The 22,252-nt window shown below is 38.3% G+C and overlaps 1 protein-coding gene across 4 annotated transcripts in view; it reads right to left on the reverse strand.

Moving 5' to 3' along the window:
* TJP2 (tight junction protein 2) overlaps nt 1–22,252 on the reverse strand; it is a 53,283-nt gene that overhangs the window by 1,292 nt on the left and 29,739 nt on the right. For all 4 annotated transcript variants that reach the window (XM_027634767.1, XM_027634766.1, XM_027634765.1 and 1 more), the window contains exons 3-22: nt 20,245–20,369; nt 18,025–18,127; nt 16,983–17,562; nt 14,770–14,873; nt 14,455–14,608; nt 13,323–13,431; nt 13,077–13,216; nt 12,505–12,571; nt 11,190–11,340; nt 9,748–9,856; nt 8,861–9,071; nt 7,221–7,408; nt 6,082–6,177; nt 5,894–5,973; nt 5,201–5,411; nt 4,696–4,796; nt 4,113–4,325; nt 3,680–3,790; nt 1,576–1,914; nt 1,268–1,353 (exon numbers count right to left, since the gene is read on the reverse strand). In XM_027634767.1, the coding sequence (XP_027490568.1) occupies nt 1,268–1,353; nt 1,576–1,914; nt 3,680–3,790; nt 4,113–4,325; nt 4,696–4,796; nt 5,201–5,411; nt 5,894–5,973; nt 6,082–6,177; nt 7,221–7,408; nt 8,861–9,071; nt 9,748–9,856; nt 11,190–11,340; nt 12,505–12,571; nt 13,077–13,216; nt 13,323–13,431; nt 14,455–14,608; nt 14,770–14,873; nt 16,983–17,562; nt 18,025–18,127; nt 20,245–20,369 (3,278 nt within the window). The remainder of the gene's footprint in view (nt 1–1,267; nt 1,354–1,575; nt 1,915–3,679; nt 3,791–4,112; nt 4,326–4,695; nt 4,797–5,200; nt 5,412–5,893; nt 5,974–6,081; nt 6,178–7,220; nt 7,409–8,860; nt 9,072–9,747; nt 9,857–11,189; nt 11,341–12,504; nt 12,572–13,076; nt 13,217–13,322; nt 13,432–14,454; nt 14,609–14,769; nt 14,874–16,982; nt 17,563–18,024; nt 18,128–20,244; nt 20,370–22,252) is intronic.

A 22,252-nucleotide genomic window follows, 5' to 3' on the forward strand; every position in this document is an offset into this window, starting at 1 on the left:
TACTGCTTCTTCTTTTGCACCCTCAGTCTCCTGTCTCAAAGTCCGAAGACCTCTTATGTGACATTTCTCAAATTGGGAGCCCTTCTCAAGGCTCTCACTAGGGCTCTTAGCCTTCAAAGTGAGCAGAAGTAACCCACATATTTGCTTTTCATATACTGTTGTGCTACCCATTTGATGTGACATTAAGCAGACATATAAAAATAAAATCTGTCAAGGAAGGGGGATTTCCTTAGTTTCAAAAGCCATAATTTTAGCAATCCACAGTCTGCAAAAAACAAGATTATATCCTCCTTACACATTACCCCACCAAGGGTTTAAATAGCCCCTTCTAGGCTAATCACTGACACTCCTGTAAAAAGTCAACAGCACTGATTTCTACATGTAAGCAAACACTCTGCAAATGTGGTTAAAGATTAATTTTTATTACTTCTTAAAAGTTTCCAAGGCTATATAAAAAAGTATGCTTCTCTGAACCTGCCAAGAAATACTGAAAATAACAGTTTTCTATTTTTGTATTTTAGATTACATACTGTGACATCAAAGCATTTGACTCACTAGAAAGAAAAAATGTCCCATTTTTATTGGCTGTTACTAAGAAGCAAGAAAAACTGAAAAGTCCTGAAAAGCAGAAAACAAAATCCATTGTGCAGTGTATAAGCTCTTGCACAGGTGTCTGCTAAAGTCACAGAAATGTGCAGCATGTAGGGTAAGGTGGTACAACGATCAACCCATCCAGAACTCACTGAATTTTAATGAGACTACCATTTTCATGAGACTTGATGGGTGACCTGAAGCAAGTGTTATCCTTAGTCTCCCTAGCCACACTAGACACCTGTAACTGAATAAGCATTTAAGTAATAATAAATAAGTAATAATAAATTTAAACAATTATCTGTTAGGATGGACTACCAGTCATCCAGTATCTAGCACAGGAAGAATGGACGTCAGAGGACCTGAATGCACAAAAGCTTCTGGATAATACTGATTGGGGCAAAAAATTGGCTCTGCAAATAGTTGAGTGAAAAAGTATAGTGTTTTCTTCCTAGATGACTCAAATCCTATCAATGAATGAAAAACAAAAAACCCCCAAACCCAAGAAGAGCTCACTGAAATTTTGCCCCATCTTTACAGTAATTTTTGAGGCACAACAACAAAACACTATACCAAGGCAGGAGGATTTATAAGAACAAAAACTGGCAAGATGGTTTTCCTCCTGCTAGTGAAGCAAACAATCAGGACAAAATGCTTAAAACTGGATACACCTTACCTCATCAGCTGTGGCCAGTTCTGTTCTGACTTCTGTGTTTTGACTGGGACAGCATAAATATCTGGATGCTTCTGGGCTATTTCAAGCTTTAAAAGAAAGTAGAAAAAAATAACTGTTCTTTTTAAGTCTATCCATTAGGGATCCTATACTAGGATCAAGGACTAGCAGGCCACAGCTACATCTGAAACAATTAAAGCACAAATGGATAACATCTTACTGATATTCCTACAAATACATAATCTTTTTTCAGGACTCAAGCTGCCCTATAGGCTTGAAAGCACAGCAGGCGGAAATACATTTCCTCATACCCTGGCATTCTGGGCCTCTTGAAGCTCTTGCATTCTTTGCATCCTCGCCTTATGATCCATCTCCTCAAATATTTTTACTTTCCTCAATACCGATTTTGGAGTGTTTTCTTGTTCGCCTCCTTCCTCTTCCAACTTTGCCTCCTCCTCCTCCTCCTCTGCAGGTGGAACTGCTGGCTGAGAGTTTCTCAGAATAGGACGCCCAAAGGCAGGTTTCACAGAAACAGGTGGGGGTGCTGCTTTAGCTGAAACAGTTGAAGTCTCACTGCTGACAGCAACATTACTTGATTTAGAGTCATAGTTCTTGGGGAAGTCATATAGATCTTCGTTTTGTAACTTTCCCTGCAAGTATAAAACACACCAACAAATTTTACATCAGCAACTTTGTAATTTTCATTTCAAAAGAGCGCTTCAACTTGAAATTAATCACTTTGCACATGTATTTAACAGTATCAATCTTTGTATGATGTAGCACTGTAATGCTGGGGGTACCCCTGAGCTGGAGTTGACCCATAGATGAATCTTTCAACCTAATATTATATTTAACCTAGTATTGTATTTAGCCATATATCTGCTTATTAACCAAGATGCTATATAACCCTTAGTAATGCTTTAAGAGCACACATTTATGCTTGTTAGCACAGCATATTATTAGTAATTAGGAAGGTTTGTATGTGTTCCAAGGCCACAAAAACAGTAGGCCTCACATGGTTGCAGCTGGTTCATATCTGAGATATAAACGTAGCCATAGTGTTCTGTATTTAGAGACTAGTCAAGGTCATGGGGCATTTGACAGTAGTCAGTCCAAACTGACTCTCCTGGCCAGGCTTCAGGGGAAAACCAAGGAGAGAATAAAGCCAAATTCTTTTTCCACACCAATCAAAATGATGTAACCTGGTTTGTTTAACACTATATAAGCTGGACCCTCTCACAGCTTCACCCTATGTGTGGACACACTGCATAGGATTTCCCAGTTACCAGGAAGAGGTTCGCTGTGACTGGGGCTCCCCAGTTGAAGTGTGGCCTGGATTATGGTAATGTATATATGGTAACTGGTGATGTCTCTCTCTCTTAATCACTGTAAGACTTTCTTTGTAGTAATGATTAGATGCATTGCTAAGTGTATCCTTTCATAAGCCACAGTTTCTTTTCTAATTCTTTACTGTTTTGCACTACAGTAAACTTACACACTTATTCTTTAAAGTTAGTGTCTGTGTTCCTTAAATCCATCCTCATTCACGAGGCAAAACAGAAAACAAACACTTGAAAGGTATCTGACCTGCTGCAACATTTTGGCCATATGCTCATAGACTACACATCAGCCTATAGACAACTAGGGCATTTAGACTCGCTTGTCCTATTTGTTAAGGAGTACCAGAGCTACAATGTGTATTAGGGTACAGCACAGAGAAAACTGATGCCTCAAATAATTTTTTCAGAACTACCTAAAGTGGAACATCAGTATCAGGAGTTTAGAAGTGCATAGGACCCACTTCTGGTTTTTATTCCACTTTTGTTTTCCTTACACATGTCCTGCTCTACCCAATCTTCATTGTCAAGGCAGACTTGGACTGTATTTTGAATACCTGCAGTATATGAGGACACTAATCCTCATAAAGAAAGAATTTTTTGGTCGGGGGAAATTTGGAATTGCTAAAATAAAATGGTGTCCAGAGACTGTAATTTTTGGCCCCCTTCACCCCACATCACTCCTGAGTACTGTTTGAATAAACAAAATTAACATCAATTTCTAGTGATAGGCAGAGGTGGTAGATGCTGATTTTGTGTTTCACAGTAATAGCCATCAGATATGCTTTTCCTGGTGATTAGCCCACTTTTGTTTTTGCTGAGCTAAAGAAGTGCCTTTAAGTTTGTTAACAGACAGAAAAAGAAGTCTACTTTCTTATTCCATATGAACATATATATTTGAAAGGAACCATTAAATTCTTCTCTCTGCTTGATCCTGCAACACCTTCAGTCATTCCTTCTCTCCACATTTACAATGTTTTCTGGTCTCTGATCATTCCTATTGCTCTTTCCAATGTGCCACCTGGAGAGTTCTCCAGAAAGAGGATGTTTACATTCAGATTTGTTTCTACAAATTTACCTTAGGTGGTTCAGGCTTGAATGCTGGAGGTGGACTTGGTTCTCTAAGGATCTCCCTGCTACCAGCTTTTCTCAACTGAGCCCTTGGTTCAGGAGTAAATTTTTTTAAACTCTATGAAAGAAAATAAGAGATAAAATCATTCCAGTAGCCAGTAATTCAATCACTTTTCCTCTTCTCTCTAGTTTACTATTTTAGGAAAACTTACCAGGAGTCAAATGACTGTCAGCAACCTGACTACGATTGCTGCAGATGTAATTGCAAAGTTCAAGGTGATGACACATCATCAAGAAATCTATAAACTTAGGCAGCAATGCAGAACTAATAATTTTGCTCTACACAATGTAGCTCTGAGATGCTATCAAAAGCAGGATAAAGCTGCAGTTAAAAAAAACCAAACAAACCTCTGCTTTTTTTAAAAATCCAATCATCTCACCTCCTCATGATGCACAGGCTCAGAGGACCGGCTAACAGATGAAATCCTTGGTTCCTCCAAGGGCTCATCAAGTTCATTGTCAGTGTATGCACCTCCTTCTCCATCTGTATCCTCTAGGTCACTGATCAGCCGACTGTCACAACTCAAATAGTCAGCACCCATAGCAGTAAGGTAAGACATACGATCATCGGCATCATCTTCCATGCCATCCAGCTGGAGAAAAGTCAGTAGAGAATTAAGGTACAAAGACTAAATAAATAAGAATTAGAGTCCAGTTAAGTCCCAACATCATGCCAAACAGCTCCTTAGGAAAGACTTTGCAGAGCTGAAAGAAACTAATGCAGAATCACAATGAAAAGTCCTGCAGCAGTTGATCCCTCCTCATCGTTCTCTACCCACAGCATTAGTGATGAAAGCTCCAAAGTACAACAAACAGTATTATTTTTTGTTACCAAGACAGACATCAACTGACTAGTTGTATAGCCTATCCATCACTGACAAACAAAATTTTGAACAATTTTTACTGGCAAGAGATACTTTGAGATACCTGTATAGCTTCACAGAGTGAAGACTGACTGCTTACCTTTCCTTCTGATACCCATACTGCTTCTCCTTGCTGTTGCTGAACAGTATCCTTCAAACTACCATACCAACTGTCATTGGCTGAATTTAAATTGATGGTTGCTGTAAAAATTGAAGGAAAAAGTATATATACACAGCAAACGCAATTCATTATCCATCCTTTGCTGTTTAACACTTTTTGGTTTAGTTATGTGAGAATGTTAAACAGCCATTTCTTTTAGATCATTGACAGAAGCATGGTATTTTTATTTTTTTGTGTATTCCCAAACTGATTAAATCACTTTTCTTTTAATGATGGTACACCAACAAATAACTTCTTTTGCATTAGAATTTTGAAACTTTGAAAAACGTCAAGGAAGGGATTGCTCATGACCATATCTTCCCACCCTTTTAGTTCCAGCCAACAGAAGTTACTATGCAGAGTAATAAGTAGATGTCTTGAGACTCACACAGTCACATCCACTACTCTCTCTCGGTAAGCACGTTAGACAAACATTCTTCCTTACCTGTAAAGAGGTGGGAACAAGTTTTCTTCAGTTTGTTTGCTTGCTCATAAAGTTTTCTCGAGCTCTTGTTTGATGTAGAACATAGCCTTTGTCTCATGGTCTTCACACCTTGCTTACTGTCTGGGTTAAAGAAGACCACAATTGGAAACCACTGGGTATAATTTAGCAGGTCCACTGCTTTAGGAGTGACGTCCAACAGAGCATGTTTATCCTGTTAACAAGAAAGGCCAGTGAATGTGGTGCTTGTGGGGAACAAGGAGGCAACTGGAGCATGGAATCCTAGGAAAGCCAGGGTATTTTTTTTCCAATAAGACTACAACTTGTTGTATGTTTTCACACAGTTATATCACATTTAGAATGTTACATTTCTGATGACAGTAAGAGCAATTAGAGCACTGCCTGACAGTAAAGCCTCCATGGTAAATTCAGAAAGCATACAGTAAAAGACAGATGTTGCTCTGTCCAAATTTGGAATGGACTAAGGAAGGAGAATTTAACTTCTAATATCACGTTCAAAGCTATAAAAATTACAAAAATTGCTGTTGAACAATTTCAAAACAGCTTTATCATTAAGTCAGCTCTGCTTACTACAGAAATAGATGCAGTGAAGATTTGAGTACTCTGCAAGTTTTAGGAGCGACAAATCAAACAACATGCTGTTGAGCATAAGCACTTTTCAGAGAAATACTCTACCTGCTCAATGATTTGCCTCACAGTGTTCAAGCGCACCACCCCAGTTGATTTCTCCGAACCTGCATCTCTGGGTTCTGTCTCTGCAAAGACAACATTTTAGCTTATCTCTGAGTGGCCAAGCAGCTGTGATTATTAAGTTATCAATTCTCTAATGTAACGATGAAAAAGAAACTAGGAGGACCACTTACTTGCTGTCTGGTACAGGTGAGGCAAATCATTTGACAATTTCTCCATAGCAACATCTGCAATAGGGCCAAATATCACCACAGGTCTCTTAAAACCAGCTGAAAGAAAAATATTTGGAACAAAGATAAGTCTGAGAAGACTGATTTTATGTATAACAGACAAGATCCTAAGTTACCATGCATAGTTATAAGTTGAAGATATTAAAAAAAATTTAAAAGTTAATTTCTCAGAAGTTTGTGCAACAGGATAATGCAGAAAGCTACTTTTTTCAGCTGAGAAAGCAAAAGAGATTTTTAATTCAGCAGCTTCCTCATTCCCTCAAATGATGTTGCATTTAGAAGATTCTGCATCTGAAAACATACATTAATCTTTTCAACCATCAAACTGCATGAATCTTTACACAGTGGATTTTGTGTGAATAAAGATGCTAAACAAACTGCAAGGCAGGTGGAAGAAGGAAAGAAATGCAAAACTATGTTATGCTCATGTCAAAGCAAGCGCAAACACAGTCCTCAGAGTTAATGGAGGAATGACATTCTGTTTCTCAGTCTTCATCTTGATATCTGGGAGCTTCCTTAAAATAATCTTTACTGTTTGCTGTGCTCCCGAGTACTGTCATATGCGAATACCCAGAAAATCATCTTGACCAGCTCAGCATCACTAGTAATACAGCTAGTTTAGAGTCATGGAGAGAGACCACATCAACTGTGATTATATTTGGACAATCTACTGAAAATAACTGGATTCTATCTGCTAGAAATTTAATGTCAAAATGGTATTTATGAAGACAGGGGTTGATCTCAGGAACATGGATTGTACTTTCAGAGCTAGCCAAGGAAGAGCTAGCTGAGGAAACAACAAAATGCCCTGCTTGTTTCATCCTTTTTTCATTTTAAACCTTGAAACTGGCATGTGTAATTTGGAGGGAAAGGAAACAGCAGTAGTTTAAAAGCATAAAAAGCTTTTTCTGAGAGTAGTTTATAGCATCCAGAAATGTGCATTCTGAGAAAAATGTCATCCCTTTCTGTTGGTTAAATTTAACATTGTCAGAAGTTGTTAGAAACCACTTTCTTAGCTGACCAAACATTTGGATGTTAAACCAGCTAGCAATAAATGGGCAGTTTGCTGACAGCAGTCTCACCTTCGCGCAACTGAACTCGCTCATAAGCTGGGAATTTTGTGCTCACAGATACAATGGCTGTCAGATCTTCACGACTCTTCCTCAGATTCTTCTTTGCTCCAGATCGCTGGCCACGTGTTCTCCAGAAATCTGCCCTATCACTTGAACCATCTTTTTGGGCATTTTGAACGCTGGCCATCTGTTCAGCTCTGACAGAGAAAGCAGATGGTTCAATTGTACAGAACTACTCAAAGAGGGTAAAGGTTCTTTCATTGAACAACAATGGGTTTTGAATTTGCAGCAGGTAATTTGCCATACAGAAATGAGTGCAGGAAAAAACAGACAAGTCCAGTTGCCTTTGCCTTGAAACATACACATTGTCAGAAGAAGTTCTGACTCTCCACAGCTACAAATTGCTGGGCAGGAATGAGTCCTGGGGTCTTAAACTGGTAACTTATACAAGCATAAACAAAAGAATGCAACTATAAGAAGTGGTGAGAGAGTGCAACTAAGAACTAAGGCCTAAGAAATTACTGTCACTATTCTCTATTGCATTGGGCCTTATAAATTAAGTTGCTACAGCATAGAAACAAAGGCTGGTTTGGTCAGATCAATTAACAGAGAGGAGAGAATATAGTAACCAGGAAAGAGACATGGGAGTCACATAAGAACCATATTTCATGAACTTGCATGTACAGTGCAATTGTGAACTTTTTCCTCCATCATAAAATCACAACCACACTAAAGAATTTAAATGCTAAAGTCTAAAAATACGCTGATTTTTTTTTTTGCTGATTAATTTTAATACTTTTACTCATAGTGCACATTTCAGCACTTCAGAATCACAGAAATCGCAGAATATTCTCAGCTAGAAGGGACCCACAAGGATCATCCAACTCTTAAGTAAATGGCCTGTACAGGGATCAAACCCGTGACTTTGTCATTATTAGCACGATGCTCTAACCAGCTGAGCTAAATTATTATTACTTCCCATGAATTTTAACTAGGAAAGCACAATTAAGCAAAAATATTGCTGTGGTTCACTCCATATTTCACACAAAAATCCAGACTACAGCTACCAAAAAATATTAGCCCCAGAATAAATTCTTGAAACGCTTTCCATAAGGATATACATGAGAAATTCAAGCACTAAAGTTTTTCTAGATTAATCATCAGAGTATTCTTGCACACAGTCATGAGCTTCCTAAGATGTAGACAGTTTTGGTTGCTGGGGCTTTGTTTGTTGGTTTGGTTTGATTTGGTGTGTGGTGGGCACACAAAGAAGAAATGGGAGGGGTGAAAAAAAAAAAAAAAAAGCAAAAATAGGACCCACCACCCATTTTCTGGAAAACAAACTGAAGCAGTTAGTGGTCAACACTTGGTTGATTGCTGAGCAGAAGCCCTAGGTCTGTGCTGCAAATATATGATTCTAATATGTAGGTAATACCACCCTTTCTCATTGTCTCCTTACACAATGTCACAGTTCTAAAATCTACGGTTTTTACAGGCACAATTCTTGTAAAAGTAAAGACAAAACAATTCATTCATTCTTTTAAGGGGGAATAAGAAGGGAGAAAGGTATGACATAAGAAGCAAAAATAACTTAGGAGGAAAAAAATCTTGCTTATAGCAATGGGGAGGAAGACAGGGTGCTACCTTACCTGCTCTTATTTGGAATGAGGCCCTTTTCCAGTTCATTTCCAATTCTCACAGCTAGCCAGTTTCCCAATTTGCCATCATACAGTGTATCAACTACTCTAAAGATCTCCCCTCTGGTAAATGCTAAGCTCTGTGGTGACTCCTTTTCACACTCAAAGTGACTCCTGATGAAGAATGAATCTCCTCTACCACAGGCCATGATGTCTCTGTAGACTAAAACAGGACATTTAGTTTATGCTTTTTTTACATTTGAAAGAAAGATTAGGTTGTGATTCTGGAGAACACAGTTTTGCAATTCTAAATGTCCACTTAAAAAGATGTAAAAACCCAGACATTCATTCACATTTATTGCCCCACACACACTTTATCAAGAGTGTTCCATACTTGCATGCATATAGCCCTTACAGCTCTGGGGAAAGCAGGTACTTGCACATTCCCAATGCAAAAGGCATCTATGGTACTACAGTATTGCAGCAGGCTGTGTCTCCAACAGGAAAACAAGAGGCTTTACTTGTTTCTTAACATCAATAAAATTGTCCATTTGCTGCTGACCAAATCCCTTATAACTGCCAAGGCACAGCAGAAAAGGAATGCTAACAGCATATCTTCTGCCAGCTGCTAGACAGAAAAGCAGAAGAAACAAACAGTACCTTACCACTTCAGGATTAAGAGATACTATTTGCTAATACTGAAAGAGATGGAGAAGTACTCTGAAAAACATGACACACAGGCATCCTCAGATGGATGGAATACAGCTGTGTTCTAAACTAGTGAAGAGTAACTAAAACGCTATCAAGAATAAGCACAAGACAGATTATTTGTGGTTTCACTGACAAAGCAGAGCTTAAAAGCTTCATGGATACACATACATTATGTTCAAAGCACTTACCTTCATATTTGCTTTGAGCCAAAATTGTCACAGTTTCACCTTTGGGAATTTCTAAAAGATACAAAACAGCTTCTTCCCGAACAATACCTCTGAAGTCTTGAGTGTTTACCTATATACAGAAAAATTTTTTAAAAAATTCAACAGCTGAAAAATCAACAATAAGAGAAATTTTTGTTTAATCTAAAAAAGATCCTAAATATTCTCCTCCCTTATTATATTTTTTTAAAGTGTCCTAGTTAGAACAGTTGGGACCAGTTCATCACTGGATGGGCGTAACCCAAAACGGTGTATTCTATAGCCTTCCATGCCATTTCCCAGAAACTGTTGTCAATAGACCATTTACAACCTCTGCCCAGAGCAGCCTGACTCCTCAGGCTATAAACTAGGTGTTAAGAGGCCTGCAAGATAAGAAGGTGCCTCCCTGTTCTCACACTCTTTTGTGGGACTCCCCACCCTGAAGGAAGTACTGAGCATTCCTGCCTGAACTGGAGGATATATAATCTTGGAGCCTTGGAACTTTTGGAACCACTCATGGGATCCAAAGGAAAACTGCAGATCACCGCTCTCAACCAAACTGCAAACACCACCCTTGACCAGACTGCAACAGCACTCTCACCAACAGGTTTTCCCCTCTCCTTTTACTTTGGACTCAGGGCCCAAGGAACACCACTCTGTTCATACCCCAGGGTGCTGGGTTATACATTGGGGTTTTGTGGGTTAAAACCAATTGTTTGTCTGTATAATCGTACTTGTTGTATTATTTTATTAAATTGTTATTCTGACTTATAATCTCTCTTTGAGTTGAGTTCATTTCTCCTGCTGGTTTACCTTTAAACCAGCACATAAAGTCAATATGAATGTCTCTTGTGAATATTTTATTCCAGCTATTAACAGCAATCTGTTTAAAAAACATGGTCCTGGACGTGCACTGCTAGATTGCTTCTTCAACTTAAACAGGCTCCAAAGGAGCAAGAGAAAAGAGGCAGAGAGAAAATTACATTAGCCTCCTATTTGAATTTTCAGGAAAAAAAATGAGAATGAAGGGAAAAAGTAGCACAGATGATATAAATAAGAAACTGGAAAAATGAATCACCACAACACAAGGAAACTGGAGAAAGCTGAAAGAAGAAAATTATGATGCCCTCAACTTTTTCCTCCTCTAAGACTAGGAAGAAGCATTATACAAAAAATTTATTGTCCCATCTTGCAGCATTTTTGATTAATATTTCTTCAAAGTACTCCTTCCACAAAACTCCAAACAAACTAAAGCTTGGTATACAACTCTCCTTCAGAAACTCATTTCTGTAAGATCCCTCTACCACACACACATCCTTCAAAGCAATAATTTGATTTCCTAAGATCATAATTTCTTCTGTATTTCCATTAAGAAGCAAAACAAAGTATAAAGAAGTTCTTTGCATTTCAAGGACACATACTCATACCTTAAGAATCTGATCTCCTTCCTGTAGTCCTTCCTGGTCAGCTGAGGTCCCTTCTTGAATTCCAGCAATAAATATGCCGACATCATTTCCACCTGCCAGTCGTAGACCCACACTATCCCCTTTCTTGAATCTCACCATTTTCGTATTAGGACTATAAGATTTACAAGCAGAAAAAGGAAGTAAGGCCAGATATTAGGCATATAACAGTAACAGGTTGTCGAGAGAAAGAAATTGCAACTCCTTCAACAAAATCATATTGATAATATTCTTATGCCCTTTCTTTCTCTATGTAGGCTATACTTACCCAGCTAACTCTTCAGTGACGGAAGGAAGCAGAGAATTTGCATTTTTCATAGTGGAAACTAAACTAGGAAGAGTGACTAAGTGGCATACACAGACTTGACAGAGCAGGAAACCAGTCCCCAAGTAGTTCCCTACCTATTGTATCCTCTCTCATATAAGCAGCTGGGTTTTACCGTCGGGAGTTATAAGTAATCATATTCATTGTTGTTCCCTTTATACTCTAGAGAACTGTAATATGAATTAAATTTATACCTATTTGCTTTGTAGTTTAACATGCTTGTTAGAAGTCTTCAAGTTTTCTTGTAATAAGAAATATTTCCAAGTATAACATACTGGTATGTTTACAATCAGCCCTTTCACATTGCAGTAGGAGACACTACTGGACTAGGCTCAGCTTTTTTGCTGTCAGAAAAGCTGTATGACTGAGTGACCTTCCAACACAGAGGACACTACTTATCTGTCCGCCATTCCCAGTAATACCCTAAGCCTGTATTATAAATTCCCCTTCACCAAAATAATCACTTGATTAATTTGCACATCAATGACAACATATGCAGGGTCCAACCCAGAAAAGATCCAAGAAGAGAATCCATTTAAGAAAATACTCCAAGCTATAAAATACCTTCAACTTATCTTTAGGCTTCTCCTTACAATCTCAACACTCCTCTCTCTTCAATTTCTGGTTTTGGAAACTCTCAAAAGAAAACGTGTAGGTTGATTTCCTTTTAATAAACTCTGCAATAAAATAAAACTATTGTGCACGTTCCCATGCAAGCCCAGAAGGACAAGGTGTTCTATACTTTCCAGGTAGAAAACAAGTCTATACCTTCCTAGCAGATATTTCTGAAACTAAGCTGAACTCCAAATTTCGTCATCAGAATCCATGTCATCTCTCTCTGGCATCAAGCTATAATCACTCCAAATGGGGAAAAAGCCCTGCAAACCTATGCAACCAAGAATCAGGTACAGGTCACTGGAAGAGTGCAAAAGAACTCAGCAAGTCCCATCTTACCCATATATTGCTTCATCTTCTGGGCTGGGTTTAAGAATCGTCCGTGTAACTGCTTTTGGTTGAGACACTAAACACAAGAAAAAAAGACAAAAGAAGTTACTGAGATATTGAAAATGTTATATGTGGCAGCAATTTTCAGCTATCGGATAGCAATCAAACCCCTCCATGCCAAGGACTAACACAGATTTAAACATCAAGCATGTCTGACTAGAATTAATTTATTTCCCTTCTTTTTTTAATTCTTAAAAAGAACAAAGAATTCAAGGGAAGGATACATAGCTCTTTCAGACAAGCTAGATTGATTTCATTTGACTGCTTAGGGCAAAAAGCTAACAGCAGATGCTCTAGGAGAGTACTTGCTTTTTTGGAGGTGGTAATTCTAATAAGCAACTGCCTTCAAATAATCTCAGGTGTTTCTTCTCTCTGCACCACAAAGCAAAGACAGACCTCTTCTCTGTGTGTCAGGATGGGTATGACATGAAGAGCATACCAGATATGTCAACATGATTGAGGGACGAGACATTCTGTGACCAGGGACAAAAAAGAAGCAACCAAAACCGTCAGGCTCTGACCTGCTGAGTCATCTTGGTAGTTCAGCTCTTTGTTTGTGTCCACAACTGTAAGAGCAGGAGTAGCAACGTCACCAATTGATTTGAATGGTGTAGGCATTGCTCCCATCCTGGACATCCTATTGGATGGATCATCTTTTACACTAAAAGAAAGAAAAAGAAAAAAAAGTGTAGTGAGGGAATGACATGTATTTTAAGAACTTCTTTGACAAGCATTAGAAAAATGAACCAGAAAAGACCATTTCTTACTTTGGTTTCTCTTTCAGCTTTTCATTGGAAGAATGTGAATCCAGATCAGAATGATGTAATCTGTCATCTTGAGGGGAGAATGATCTGTTTGACTCTATTTCAGAAATGTCTATAAAGAGAGTGGCAAATCAAGAAATGTAGGATTTGTTTAACTTATTCGCTTGTCTGATCATCATGTTTATTTACACAGTTTTCAAATATAACATACACTGAACCTTTCAGCCTACTCCTGGTTTCAAGTTGGATTTGACTAGGGTTCAAAAAGTGCTGTTTACCTTTTAGTGCTTCTACCCCTCCATCCCCCCAAAAATATTTCAGGAAGATTTCACACAACCTTTGGGAAACACACTCACACCACACAACTACTTTGAGCATACTACAGACTTGTTAGCTAGTGTTAGCAGCCTTTTATTTGAGATCTTGTGGAGGTTCCCAAACAGAAGACCACCTTCACATTTATAGTCTTCATATAATTGCCTTTCAGTGACAAATGAAACAGAGTGACCCTTGGACTTGAACCATATCTCCACCTAGATAAAACCTACAGAAAGTTCCACCCCATATTCTGACATTAGAGAAGCAAGTATTTTGTAGTGAATAATATAACTGCTCCCCCAAACATTTTGAGCCCTTCCCAAAGCAAGATTATGTTGAGAGGTATAGCTCATACACTCTAAGAGATCATTTGTATAGAACAGGTACTTGGAATGGAAACCAGATGTCCAGGGGGTCTGATTTCCTCTTGTCCTGATATTTTTCCCTCCATTTGAATGCTGCCATGAATGTTAATGACCTCAGAAGAAGAAACCAGTCCAATGCACTCGATTTAAAATTTTATTAAAGTAATTGACTTGCTTGTTAAAGCAATTGACTTGCTTGTTCCACGAGGACTGATTCTGACAGATCAATATTGCTGCTTCTATGTTTGCCCCTTCCCAAAATGTAATCGTATGATTACTACAAAATTATTTTCACCTAAAGGAAATTGGCTTGATGCTTAATTGACTATTAACTTAGGTTTGTGTTTCTTTATTTTTAAAGAACCTAGTACCACTCTACCACAGCAAAAAACAAGAAGCTCCATTTTGTCCCTGCACAGAGCCCAGAACTTTTTATCCACATTAAACCTCACCATCCATTTCTGAGTCACTGTCGTTCAATGAAGGAATGTTGAGCAGTGTCTGCTTTCGATCCCTGAGAACAACCAGCTGGAGTTTCCCCCGTGATTTCTCAATCAGTTTTCGGGCATCAGCTAAAGACATGTTCTCTGTCACTGTACCATTGATCTGGACATAAAAAGGCAATAATAACACTGAAAGTAAACAAACAAGTTCATTTATTAAACTTGCTCAAGTTTAATAGTGAACTTGACTATACCATGGCTTCATTCAGAATAACCACTATAACCAGTGCCCACCAAACTGCTAGCAGTAAAACCAGAACAGACCTTGAGAATGATATCCCCTTCATGAAGGTTGCCATCTTTGGTTGCTAGGCCAGTACGGGTCATTTCTTTAATGAAGATCTGACTTCCAAGACGGAGTCCATATTCTGGAATCAAGAAAATAATCCACTGTATCTTAGAAGATGAGTGAGGATGTATTTTTAAAAAAACTACACCATGTACATGCAGCAAACACCATTACAACATGAAAAAAAAAAAGGAAAAGAAAAAAGAAAAACATGCACACCCAGTAAACCCACTTAACCCTAGGCTAATTCTCCTCTATCTATGCTGTCACCAGAATATGAACATACAACAGTCCAAATCACGTGTGGATGATTAGTCTGCACCTTCAACAGCAAAAGAATGCCTTTGTTCTGGAGATGCTTTTTAACATACTGGGCTACATTCTCTCTGATTCATATTTTGCCTAGCATAGAGGGAGTTTCCTGTGCAGTGCCCTGGCAGCCAGGGGAGCCAACCATGTCCTGGGGGTCATCAGGCAAAGCACCCCCAGCCAGCTGAGGGAGGGGATTGTCCCACTTTGTTCTGCACTGGGGCGGTCTCACCTTGAATGTTGTGTGCAGTTTTGGGCACCACAATATAAGAAAGATATTAAGCTTTCAGAGAGCATCCAAAGGAGGGCCGTGAAGATGGTGAAGGGCCCTGAGAGGAAGCCGTACGAGGAGAGGCTGAGGTCACTTGGTGTTCAGCCTGGAGAAGAGGAGACTGGGGAAAGACCTCATTGCAGTCACAACTTCCTCATGAGGTGAAGAGAAGGGGCGGGCATTGATTTCTGTGGTGACCAGTGACAGGATCCAAGGAAATGGCCTAAGGTTGTGTCTGGGGAGATTTAGGCTGGATATTATAAAAGTTCTTCACCCAGAGGATGGTTGGGCGCTGGAACAGGCTCCCCAGGGAAGTGGTCACAGCACCAGGCCTTACAAAGTTCAAATGTTTGAATGATACTCTCAGGTACTTGGTGTGACTCTTGGGGATGGTCCTGTGCAGGTCTAAGGGTTGGATTCGATGATCCTTGTGGATCCCTTCCAACTCAGCATATTCTGTGATTCTGTGGGTTATTTTCACCAGTTGCTGCATGCTGACCCTGTCCTATCTGCACTCCAAGAAACGTCTTGGTTGTTTCAGGCAAAGGAATTTTTTTTTCCTCCCCTACCCTTCTTTCCCTTTGATCCAAGTCACCTGGATCACTGTATTTGCTACTTAAAAAGATAGGTAAAAACTCTTAAAACACATGCACCCTAGAGCAACAGGATGTTGTTCTGCTTTAAAAGATCACTACATTTGAGCAAGTCTGCATAGTATCCATATGAATGGCAGAAATTATTACGGTGTAACTAGCTAAACATAAAAGTTAACAAAGGCACCCTTAATTTCTCCTTATTTGTGTATGTATCTGCATTATCTTTACAAGTGGAAACTTTATACGCAGGGAAAAAAGGGGAAGGAGGGAAAAGGATCCTTGCCAAAGTCAATGAAAAAAAGATGTTAACTCAAGCGTACAGAATTTACATTAGCAGAAAATTCTTACAAATCATAACAGGGCAAATTAGAAAAAAACCCAGCAACCACACCAAAAACCCCCAGAAACAAACCACCACACCCCCTTGAAAAAACCCCAAACAGAAGAGAATGCACAGCCTAATCTCAGATACTCTTTATAGCACAAATCTTTATTTTACAGTGCACAAAAGGTCAGGCTTTTGGCTTTCATTTACACACTCCAGTACTCAGCAAAGAGAGGCTGTTTCAGCTGTTGCTGTTTCAGTATTTTTTAACAACCAGAACCAAACAATCCTTATTATTAAAGTCAGAGTCTCATCTTCACCCTTTGTAGCTAATCCTTTTGAAGATGTGCCAAGTGTAATCTGACTCATGATCAGATTCATATTTTCCACCAGAAGAAAAGGGCAGAGAAAATGGAAAACCAAGGACACAGTGGCTTGAAAAGACTGAAATTATGTGGGTGAACAGGCTCTTTGTTCAAAGGTGAACTCTGAGGAGCTGGGGGAAAAAACACCCCAAATCAACTAGGAAGAATGAAAGAATCTAAGCCACCAGTTAGAAAACGCAACATTTAACCTGTAAAAGCAGAAAGTAATTCAGCTCTTCTCCTTCCCCCATCAAAAACTGTGCCGTATTACAAGTCAAGCTGTATTGGAAAGTCAGTTCCTCTCCTCCCCTACTATACCTACCTTCATTATGTCTGCCTTTTGTTAAGAGAACACTGATGGGTGCATTTGGATCCTGTGGTCCTAGGTACTCCTGCTGGTGATGTATTTCAGGCGAAGGACTTCGCGAATGAAGTCTATCCCGACTTCGACTCCTCACTTCCCTCCCATATCGAGGATCAGGTTGAGATTCATGACTATAATTAGGTGGGCTGTAGTCTCCTCGGTACTCCCGCTCATAGACACCATCCCTGTCGATGCTCCTTCCCCTGCTTCGATCTCTTCTATAGTCTCGATCCAAGCTCCTGTCAATGCTCCTACCATGACTTCGATCACGGCTGTAGCTGCATTCCCTGTCACGATCTCTGCTTCGGTTACGCCCTCTGTCTTGCTCATCTCTATAGCCCTGATCCAGGCTGTTTCCCCAGCTTTGGCTGCGCCCTCCATTACCACTGTGCCAGCTTCTCTCACTATAGCCACTTCGAGCACTTTTGCCATCAAATTCTGCATGGTCATCCATTACATCTAAAGCTCTGTCCTCATAGTCAATGGAGGGGCTTCTCTTCAATGCCGCAGCCTGCACTTTCCTTGGTCTTTTCACTACCTGTTCAGTACAATACAAAACAAATAAACAAAATCCCTTCAAAGGCCAACATGTGAAATTCAAGAGATGAATATTCTTCATGTTTCAAACAGAGGTTGGGGGGAAAAATAAGGAAAAAAAAGAATTATGTTCTACTGGACAAGATCTGTGTACGCAGAATATCATTTGCCTCACGTAACTTTTGTTTTATCCAACTACCACTTATTACTCAGTAAAATAAACACAGAAGACATACATTGTATTCCCAGTTTTTCATCAAGATAACTTTGTGATGTTGGTTAACTTCCATCTGTTTCACCTGTAGAAACTATGTCTTTGTTTTTTTTACTCTGTACATTCTATTGGGGAAAGGATTGCTTTGCTTTATGACTTTATGGTACACTCCATAGAAGAAACCCCAAGTTTTAACTGGTTACACACATACATACTACAGTAGAGTGAATACATCTGTAATTTACTTACAATGGTGGCCACTTTTCCACTTTTTCTAAGCTGTTGAACTGCAAAAGAATGTAGAACATTTTCCATTGGAGTCCCATTAACAATGACCACTCGGTCATTTTCTCTGGAAGCAGAAGGAGGGATTAAAAAAAAAAAAAAAGGATTTAAGAGGAGTTGTCATGAAAACACCACAAAATTTTTTTTTTTTTCAGAGGGAACCTATGGATTTTATTCAGTTTAACAGGGAGTTCTGCTTAAAACCTGCATTTGTTACACAAAAATTACAATATCTGAATAGTAGAAGCAGCTTTTGGTATGTTTAAAAATTAGACTTAGAGCAACACTGTGTATTTTTGTACATATACTATGTCGAGCTTAAGTACCTCGCCATATTGTTTTTTAAACAACATTTGTGATGACTATTAAAACTTTTTTATTTCAGCTTTTTTCAGAGCTCCTACTTTTCCCACACATCATGCTAGACTTCTTTCACACCAACATTTTACAAGAGTTTCAATGTGCTGCAGCCATACCATTATTTTGTCTAATATTGACAAGTACAACTATAGTACAGTTTCTGGAAGACTGGTGTTCAGGTCCCATCTACTCTGTAGAAAGATGACTGGGGGAAAAGAAACCAACAACACTATAATACACAGGAAGTCCTCCCTTTCCTAAAACACAGGCTGACAGAGATTACTAACTTGACTATTCAGACCTCCTGCATGTCAAACAGGCCAGTAAGACTTAACTCAGTCACCCCCATGAAATAGCCCCACAACACTGATTAAATAAAACTCATAAATTTCATAAAGGCAGTTCAGTACAAAAAAATGCAAGAGATTAAAAAAATCCCAATTTACCACTCCTCATATTAGTTTATTCTGGTGACTACTCAGTTACTAACCTTATACTCAGAGTATTAGCTCAACCAATTACTGGTTACTCTGCAGCTTTCTGATAGATAAAAAAATCTTTGATACCAACTATTTTCTCTTCATTATAATCAAATCACATCACAATCTTCTTTTTCAATAAGAAGATTATAAATCTAAGCCTCTATTTGTAAGGCACTCTAACTCCTAAATGATTTTTGTGCCCCTTTTCACATCCCTCTAATTCCTTTTACTGAGTGAGTATGCCAGACAGCATGCTATATTCCAGCACTAGTTTCATCCAGGCTTTATGTGAGAATTAAAATAGCTCTCTTCACAATCCATACATGCAAAGACAGTATTGAACTTATTGTTGTAACATTATATCAAGAAGTCCATCTATTCACACCCATTTTATCCTAAAAAAGATCTCAGGATTGTAATTCCCAAACATTCTGAAGGTTAAATTTCTTGATTTATTGGAGGAACGGCTTTGCATACAGTTTCCTTTGGAATGTGTCTTGTCTGAATGTGCCCACACTGCTTGTTATTGCCTTGCCATCATCAATGTACCTATGATCTTACATAATTTGTGGACATGATTTTATTCCCAAATCACAAGCGATTATGGAACAGGATGTATGACAGTGGTGTTGTGCAGGGATCACTGCTGTAAAATGTAGGTTTTATAAATTTATGTTAAGAATGGTTTATTACTTGCTTCACAGTAATCCTTTTATTCAGTACTCAGTAACAACTTCCACGTCAGACATTTCATTTCCTAACCAAAAATTAATGTTTGGTGAAATGGACAAAATCTACATTTTTTAATTACTACACAACTTTGGCATTGTTCCAAGTTGTCTAGTCCTCATCAGGTATTTCAGGTCAAAGGATGACAAACTGATCAGGTGGGTAAAAAACTCTCAGCCTACAGATTTAAATCACTTGTCCATGATAAATGCTGCCTCACCAAGGATGAAGTTATCAGAAGGACTACATAAACACTTTATTTCCACCTATTTTTCTTTCAAATAAAAAATAAATATTTAGCAAACCTTCTTTGGGCTGGCTTAAGGCATTCTTGGAAACTAATGATAGATCACTAAATGTGTTTGCTAGAGGAAGAACAAGAAGGATGTTTTAAGATACTAAGTATTTCTACCATTTCTTCAAAAGAAATCTAATTGTAAAAGAAACATACTTAACTGTTAAAAACTTTTCAACACCACTGAAATTTAATTTCTTGCCAAATAGTAAACAGTGGATTAAATTACCAAGATTTCAATGAAGCCTGTCTGAAGGTTTTATGTATACTGCAGCCATGCCTCTCAAAATATCAGATAGAGAAAAAGAAAGTGCTTACTGAAGTAATCCATCTGCTGGGCCACCTGGGAGAACATCTGAAATGACTATCGATGTTTCACCATTTTCAAAATGAGGGTTATCTCTGCCGCCAGAAACTGCAATTCCAAATCCTCGTTTTGAGTCCTTCACAACAAAATGAAATACAACAAAACTCAAATCCAGTGACAGGAATTTTGACAAGGAGAAAGACAAGTAACATCAATGTTCCTGTGATGGCACTGTAACTAGATATTTTTCAAAATATAATAGTTGCATGCAGAGAGTTGCAGAAATACACAGCACCTCTAGATTTAAAAAAGAATGGGTTTACAAATCCATGTAACAACACAGTAAGTTCCTCAATTTATAACCTTATGATGGTTGGTAATTAAATAAAGGACTCATTTAACTTTGCCTGCATTTTGCTTCACCATCCTAATGTTTATTCATACCAAATTTATCTTTAGGTAAATATGTTTTGCAAGTGATGCTTGGGAAAGTGGAATAGCTTTTTCAGGATCTCATCTTCATTACGATTGCTAACTAGTTTGTAAGAACTACTTACTCATTGATCAAACTAAACAAGATCATGGCCGATTACAAAAATCAAGTAGTGAACTTGTACCATCTATCTAATTATCCTCTATCACAATCACTATTTTAAATATGTAAATTATGTCAAACTTGTCACCATAGAAATAACAGATTCATAAAAGTCCTAAGATGGCATTAATAAAATCAAAGAAATACTTCACAGGACAGCTAGACCTGAGAACCGTCAGCATAACTGAACTGCAGACAAGAAGGTATGCACAAAACCACACAGGTTTAATTTTATCAGCTATTTAACATATACCTCATATTACTAAAAATGACCCATTATGTTACATTTAAACAAATTTACCACTACACTGAATGTAGTGGCAAAATAATACACCAGATAAAGTGCTTTTTCCCAGCTCACACTCAGCATGGGTTATTCATCATATGTCAGTTCAAGTTCCATTAATGTTATTAAGTAGTTTACTCTCTGAGGAGAAAAAAAAGCAATGTGTTTTTCTTTTTAAACAGCATTTCACTTGCTGCACCTTAGTTTTACAGGAAGCAGTTTGATGCTTCATACCAAAACATTACTGATTCAAAATAACGGTAAAATTCAATGTAGTGGCTGATGCAGCAAGTCCAATAGGCCTTTGTCATCTCATACCGTAAGTCTGCCTTTGTGATAAAGAAGTAATGCTCATTTACACGATATCTGAGATCTGAAAAGCTGAAGGTTACAGGAACTAAGATCTTCAATGTTTCTCCTGTCTACCTCTGTAATCTGAAAAGCAACCCTTTCTCAACAATGCAGCACATGAAACAGGTTGTGTAGAAAAGATCGCTATTTTACATTGGGCTGTCGAGTTCAGTTCATTGCAGAACATACAAAAAAACCCAGGCTGCTCAGTAAAGGCTTCTAACTGAACCCAGATCAGCAGAACAGCTGCGAAGACCACTCCCACCAAAGCCAAAGAGCACACCCTGTACCATGGTGTGGCAGTCTAGTTACTAAGGGCTAGAGATTGTGTGACACTGATAGTTCAGGTATTTTAGAAATTTTAATGACAGAGGTTTTGCACTAGATTCTACGCTGGTAGATATAAGAGTATATTACAAAAATAAAATCAGTTCAGTGATAATTAAAAAGCTTGGACACTAACCACAAACTCCTTGGCAAAACCATCTGCTTTATTTCTAAGGCTATTCAATAATAAATTTAGCTATGTGCCTGATCACCTGGTATAATACACTGTCATTAGAAAGACCTAACAGCAGCAAATACAGCACTTAAATTGTTAATTGTTAATTGAATTTACTCTTTAAACACTAAAGAGTTAAACTATTGTAGGAATAACTAGCAACTAAGCTTTCAAATAAAAAACTTATCTGAGTTGGACAATGAATTAATCCTATTCTATACTCAGATATGCTAATAACATCTACTGCAAAACATATTTACATTAAACCAGTGCTCGAATACTTGA

Source organism: Corapipo altera, unplaced genomic scaffold (genome assembly GCF_003945725.1).
Source record: "Corapipo altera isolate COAL_440 unplaced genomic scaffold, ASM394572v1 61411, whole genome shotgun sequence".
In the NCBI taxonomy this organism is placed as follows: Eukaryota; Metazoa; Chordata; class Aves; order Passeriformes; family Pipridae; genus Corapipo; species Corapipo altera.